The sequence below is a fragment of the Nicotiana attenuata genome, chromosome 1 (genome assembly GCF_001879085.1).
Source record: "Nicotiana attenuata strain UT chromosome 1, NIATTr2, whole genome shotgun sequence".
NCBI lineage: Eukaryota > Viridiplantae > Streptophyta > Magnoliopsida > Solanales > Solanaceae > Nicotiana > Nicotiana attenuata.
The window spans coordinates 49,263,974-49,271,393 of record NC_031989.1 but is presented as its reverse complement, the minus strand read 5'-3'; the positions used below and the strand labels follow the sequence as shown (position 1 = coordinate 49,271,393).

The 7,420-nt window shown below is 28.8% G+C and overlaps 1 protein-coding gene across 1 annotated transcript; it reads left to right on the top strand.

The window, feature by feature from the left end:
- Window positions 5,152-6,832, top strand: LOC109226192 (myosin heavy chain kinase B). Its single transcript, XM_019390988.1, has one exon. It carries the CDS (start codon window positions 5,307-5,309, stop codon window positions 6,534-6,536), a length of 1,230 nt encoding a protein of 409 aa, XP_019246533.1. The 5' UTR covers window positions 5,152-5,306; the 3' UTR covers window positions 6,537-6,832.

Genomic DNA, 7,420 nt, shown 5'->3' with positions numbered 1-7,420 from the left:
TGTAGGAAGTTATAGCTACTCCCTGAAGCTTACTATAACACTTTTCTTCTTCAGTAATATGAAATTGAATCTTTGAGATTTTATAAAAGTAATGGTGTCAAACATTTGGCATCTCAAAATGGAAGAGGTATCATATCAAATGGAGCGGAAGAGGTGCCTGTTTACTTATTATCTCTCAATTGAGTTTTAGTTATGCTTTTAGTATTTATTTGAATTTTTTTTCTCAAACAAGTTTATAATACAATTTCATTTAAAAGAGCAATGTGCATTTATTTATCACAAGGAGAACAAAGTGGCCAGGAATAATGCACTTTTCTATGGTCGGTGGACTGAAAAAGTAAGATGAACTCTTTCCGATTTCTTTCCCTCTTTTATTTTGCTACAAAACAAAGAGGATAAAACTGTAAACTCTTTTGGTTAGCTCTACCTTTGCCTGGTTTACAAACAAAGCAATTAAGTTATCCTCTGCATGGATGAAATAAACAGTATGCTGAATCTTGACGAATCCTCGACCAATGCATAGGCTAACTGCAAAAACCGACCATGCAAAAATAATAATAATAATATTTTCACGAGTCTTTAAGCAAGGAGGTATTGTTAGTTCACTAGTTCACATCTATTGTTTTCCACATCTTGTCTAAATCGTTCCTTTGTTAATTAATATAAAGGTAAGATATTAATAGTATGTTCCAACCCCCTCCAAATTCAACTGTAATCATTCACCCAAATAATCTACAGTTACCTCAATATTAATTGTATGTTCGAAAGACTGTTTAACACACAAAAAGTCAAAATTAAGCTTAAAGGTGTTACGTTTTCGACCTTATGGGAGAAATATACAATAACAATAACATATTCATTGTGTTTTCACAAGTGAGGATTGGAAAGAGTGAAAATATGTAAATCTTACCTCTGTCTTGCTTAAGATAAAAAAGCTATTTCCGAGATCCTCCGCTCAGTATTATACCTTCATCCAAAATCAAGCCGTTAAGACATCTTTACCTTAATCTCTAGGGCAAAGGATTACCAAAATTGAACTACTCCATCCTTGTTGGAATCCCACCAAACAATTGAGGTGGCTAGTAATCATTGGTCAACACATGACCATATATAAAACAAAGAAAGCCAAAAATGTTTGGCCCAAAATGTTCAACACAGCCTGTTTGTCTACTAAAAAGAGAAAGGAAAACCTGATTGTGGGTCCAATCCATCAAAGTTGTAGTTTTGTGTTAGTCCAAGTAGCCGTTGCACCACCCTAGCCTCCACAACTACTTTACGTAATACAGATATTGTACAGTTCTTCATTAATTAGCATTGTCTTTCTTGCAAGAAATCCGTGGCCCTGCTCCTTTACCCCGCTCTTCTCACCCCCTACCCCAACAAATTGGAGTTAGTATATAATATATGAGCAAAAAACATAAATAGACAAAATTTAAGAAATATTTCCACAAACTTAGCAGTAATAAGTATTTTACACACAAGGCAACTAAATAATAATTACATTCCTAGCAAAAAGCTTTCAACCATGTCCCTAAAATCATGCTTTCACAATGTTCATTTCCTTAAAAATAAAATCAAAGGATTTCGGTTACCCATCTTTAGTATCCCAATAACAGTCTCAACAATTGATTGTTATCTTTTAATTTATCTCTCTTCTACAAATGAAATTGTCGTTAATTATGATTTTATTGGTATTTTCTCTCTCTCTCTCTCTTTAAATTATTATAACCTTATATTTGGTGGTATAACCATATTTTATTGGTAACATGTGAATGCTTGTATAATAGTGTATAATTGGTTGAATAAGTTATATTTATAAAATTTAGCTATGATATATATCATATAATTTGTATAATACATTAGAAAATTAATTAATAAGTATAATATGAAGTATAAATTAAAATATTATTAGTATAAAATATCTTTTTATTTGTATATGTATATGTATATATATCTTTTTTCAATATGATAAATATACACGACGTATCTTCGGGATATTAAATTTTATAATATAAAATATACCATATATCTATTGTATAAATATTATATATTTAGCCACATTATAATTGTGTAAAATATTACTATTATATATATANCATAGTTCAAACAAAAAAGAGTGTAATAATAGTTGATTGTCCTAAAAATTAGAAAAATAATTAAATGACTATTCTGTCTAGTGTAAAATAGATTATTTTTATAAGTGATAGGGCCTTCGTGCTTTTAATATAGTATAGATATAGATATAGATATAGATTTATACAAAAGCTTCAAGAAAGAAAATCTTTTTGTGATTAGAGTTTCGACGTCAGAAGCCTTAAAGAATTGTACAAAATAAACCTAGTCAACAAAGTAGCTTATTTGGTAATATTAAAATATTTCATGACCTTATCTTTATTCTATTGTTAGGTCTATTTTAATATGAACGGGATTGAGCATGCTGAGAAATATTAGTTTACTTGTTAAATACTTTTCTTTTTCCTTTTTATGAAGTTTGGTTACGTTGGCCCTTTTAAAAAGTTTGGTTACGTTATCCCCCTTTAGCTTTGAACGCAGCAAAAAACATAAATAGACAAAATTTAAGAACAAATTTCACAAACTTAGCAGTAATAAGTATTTTACACATAAGGCAACTAAATAATTACATTCCTAGTTGAAAACTTTCAATCATGTCCCTAAAACCATGCTTTCACAATGTTCATTTTCTTAAAAATAAAATCAAAGGATTTCGGTTACCGATCTTTAGTATCTCGATAACAGTAGTTGCCAATATAATACTCAACAATTGATTGTTATCTTTTATGTCTCTTCCACAAATGAAATTGTCGTTAATTATGATTTTATTGGTATTTTCTCTCTCTTTAAATTATGATAACGTTATATTTGGTGGTATAACCATATTTTATTGGTAAAATGTGAATGCTAGTATAATAGTGTATATGTGGATGAATAAGTGATATTTATAATATTTAGCTATGCTATATATCATATAATTTGTATAATACATTAGAAAATTAATTAATAAGTATAATATGAAGTATAAATTAAAATATTATTAGTATAATTTTTTTTTATTTGTGTGTATATATATATATATATATATTATAATTTTTTTAATAATATGATAAATATAGATGACGTATCTTCGGGATATTAAATTTTATAATATAAAATATACCATATATCTATTGTATAAATATTATACATTTAGACCACATTATAATTGTGTGAAATATTACTATATTATATATATAGTATAGAAATGATTCATGAACGCTTCACTTTCGATAAAGCCTTTAATTTCTTTAGGGGTTGAATTTTTATGGAAGGGAGAGAAAATAATGAAAAGGAAGAGAAAATCATGGCTTAAAGATTTTTAAATTTATTATGAAAAATTTTATACTAAAAATATAACATAAATCTTTAAACTTATTCTAGAAAGATACCATGAATCTGCAACTGTTATACTAAAATGTAACAGAATATATAATTCAATTTAAAAAATATGTGGTTATACATTGTATATGTGCATGTTTATCCATGTAATTTAAAAAATATTCCTAGTATATTACAGAATAGGTAAAAAAAATGTTTTATATATATATATATATATATTATTTAGAAAATATTCTGGTCTATTTAGAAATTAGAAAGGATTGCTTTTTCTATTTTTCAATTAGTTTATGAAAGAGAAAGAAAATAGGAGAAGTTGAGATCTTTTTACCAGATTATTAAATAAGATAGAAAAAGGCGCTGGATTTTTTTCCTAGAATTTTGAATAGGAAAGAGAAATATGATTTATGAATGATAGAGAAAGATAAATAAGATATTTAATAAGAATCTAAACGTACCCTTAATTATGGGGAAGAGTTAAGGAATTAACGATTATAATCTGCTACATTTGTTATAAAATGTGCTATTATTATCTGTATATATTTATAAATATTATGTTGATGTCGTTATAGGAATCAACAAACTTCAAATCATAGCTCCACTTCTAAACAAATTTAATATCAATTTGTACATATATAACATACTTTCTCTTAATACAGCTAGATAATATTTTTTCCACATAATAGAACTACTCTTGAAACTTGTGGTTTAAATTTGTCATGATATTTCTATGATTATAAGAATATCATTAAGATTATAAAAAAAAAAAAAAATCCTTGAGCTAAAGGTCTATCAGAAACAACATCTCTACTCTCACAAGATAAAGGTAGTACGTACACTCTACCCTCTCCGGACCCTAATTGTGAGATTTACACCGAATTTATTATTGTTATTATTATTGATAAAATGAAAATTTAATATTAAAAAATTTTAAATATGAAATCGTGTTTATTATTTTAGAACATACAAATAGAGTTTCATAAAATAGAAAAAAAGGAAGTATATTATGAAACAAAGTAAGTTTCATAGCATTTCGGCACTTAAATCTCATTAGAAATATTATGAAATATCCTTTATACAGACAAGATAGCAAAATTTTCTAAACGTTCAGAAGTGTGACGGAGAATAAAATGGTAAAGCAAATTGAGACAATTTGCATCTGTTGAGTATTTGGTTTACTTGTTTCTTCGGTACGTATTATCTATCAACAAGCAACAACAACAACAAATTCAGTGTAATTTCATAATGGGTCTGAGAAAGATAATGTGTATGCAGACCTTATCTTTACCTTATAGAGATAAATAGTATATTTCCGGTAGATTCTCAGCTCAAGGAAAGTATGTATATCTATCAATTGGCTAAAATATGTAACAACTAAGATTTCCGAGAATTATGCAAATAATTATAATTATAAGCTTTATAGCAACTAATTATAATATTTAATTTAAATCCTTATATGCTTAATGAAAAAAATGTGTTTTATCTAAATATCAGAAAAAAAGTAATCGTAATTAGAGTAAGTTATTTCTTTAATCATGTCAGAGATTGATAGGAATTATGAAATAAGAGAATAATAGATTAAACAAATTTATACTATTAATTTAACAAACTATTCCTCGTTTAAGAATTATTAAACAATCCGTGTCCTGTTTAAAATTTCCATACTATCCGAATAATAACTATGGTTCTTTTCTACCCATAAAATCCATAACGTCTCTCTGATAAATATTTTCTTTCTATACATTACAAACTCAACGTTTCTATATTATTTTTTTATTAGCCCTACCATACCATCTCTAACGTCTCTCTTTATAAAATCTCCATTTCTATATTTTCTTTAGCTCCATCTTTACTATTCCTCTAACACCAACTTCTCTCTCTCTGTTTCATATACAAAATCAAAAGCTTATGCTTCAATGGCAACAGCATCAGCATATAGAACACCATTATTATCTGAATCAAGCAGCATAATAAGCACAAGCAGCAGCAGTGAATCAGAAGAAAGTCCAGCAACTTCACAAAGATACAATGATTTCCAATTACTAAATCTCCAAATCAAGATTTCAAGAATACCGAACATCCCTTGTACAAATTTCCACTCTTACAAATCCTTAGCTGTTCTTTCAGGCCACGTCGGCACAGTTTCTTGTTTAGCTCTCTGCGGTGAATTCATCCTCAGTGCTTCTCAAGGTAAAGACATAATTGTTTGGCAACAGCCTGATTTAAGACAATTTACTAAATTTGGAACTGGGGATGGTTTTGTTAAAGCACTTGTTACTGTTGGTAATAAAGTTTTTACAGCACATCAAGATAGTAGAATTCGTGTGTGGAAAGTTTCAAGAAGATCTGAGAATGTTTTTAGGCTTATTGATACACTTCCCACTACAAAAGATTATCTTGGGAAATTTATGAAACAGAGTAATTATGTTCAAACTAGGAGACATCACAAGAAATTATGGATTGAACATGCTGATAGTATTTCTTGTTTAGCTGTTTGTAATGGGTATATTTATTCTGGTTCTTGGGATAAGAGTTTAAAAGTGTGGAGAATTTCTGATTTGAAGTGTTTAGAATCAATTAAAGCACATGATGATGCTATAAATGGATTGGTATGTAGTATTAAAAATGGGGTTGTGTTTTCAGCATCAGCAGATGGAAAGATTAAAGCTTGGGGTAAAGAAGGGAAAAGTTGTGGGGGTACACATTCACTAAAGGGAATCTTGGAGGGTCATAAAGATGTTTCTTTAAACTCTGTGGTGGTTTCTGAAGATGGGAATTTTGTATATGGAGGGGGGTCAGATGGGTATTTGATGGGGTGGGTGGGTAACAAGAATCTTGATAGTTGGAAATTAGTATGTGAAGTGAAAGCACATGGAATGGCAGTATTGTGTATGTGTTTAATGAAAGAGGAATTGTTGTGTAGTGGATCAGCTGATAAGAGTATTTGTATATGGAAAAGGGAAATAAATGGAGGGTTATTTAGAGTTGGAGTTATAAAAGGACATGAAGGTCCAGTTAAGTGTTTACAAGCTTCACCAGTTAGTGTTGGTGGTGGATTTATGTTGTATAGTGGAAGTCTTGATAAAAGCCTTAGAGTTTGGTGGATTCCAAATTATTCTGATGACACAAATTTGATTCACAAATAAAATCCCAAAGTGAATATTTTGCACAAGTTTTGTTATTTCTTAACACTGCTTTTTAATTCACTTGTTCTTACATCTTTTTATTACATACTTTATACTTTGGATTTGTAAGGGTTAATTAGGATTTCTTTTAAGCCTCATTTTTTTCTTCTTGTTTTGAGTTTTTTACAGTTAGTGTTTGTGTGAACTGTCAAGTGCAGGAACATGGATGACAATATGTTTTTCTCTATTCTTCTTGAATGTAATTAGGTCAAGAGAATGAGAACATTTGTTTTATCTTCGATATTTTGTTAATTTAATTCGTCATCAGTGTATCTTATTATCTACTTGTTCAACAACCATCTCTCCCTCACAAATTAATTAAAGAACGAAAAGGAAAATAAAGCCAAAGGACAAAGGGATAATTATATACCCTGCACCGTGCAATCTTTATCTGCTTAAGTGAAACTTTGGCTCCACGTCCCAATGCAAATCACATCAATGACATGACAAGCAAGGATAGCCCTTTGTGCATAAATACAAGTATTGCAATTTTATTTGGCAGGTCGGTATTACACACTCATACAAAAAAATATTATATTTTCAGGGATGTAATGTATACAGTCTACTTTAATTCGGGTGCTTCAATATACATAATTATTTATTCGGTCATCAATACTTACAAATACTAAACTTTAATATTTGAATTTCAAATAAATTATAGAAATGGTGGTTTTATTTGTAGTTCAAGTGAGTTATTGGTTTTCAATTTACGATTTTTTTTTTACAATAATAATATACGATCTATCTTATACCTTCTATTTCAAATCTCCAAGGTTTGCATCAATTCCATTAGATGCTTTTCAACGTCGGCATTAAATATATATTTTATCCAGCCTAGACTCAAA

What these genes read in the sequence shown, in the direction of transcription:
- LOC109226192 (XM_019390988.1), top strand. Translation starts at nt 5,307, where the DNA reads ATGGCAACAGCATCAGCATATAGAACACCATTATTATCTGAATCAAGC.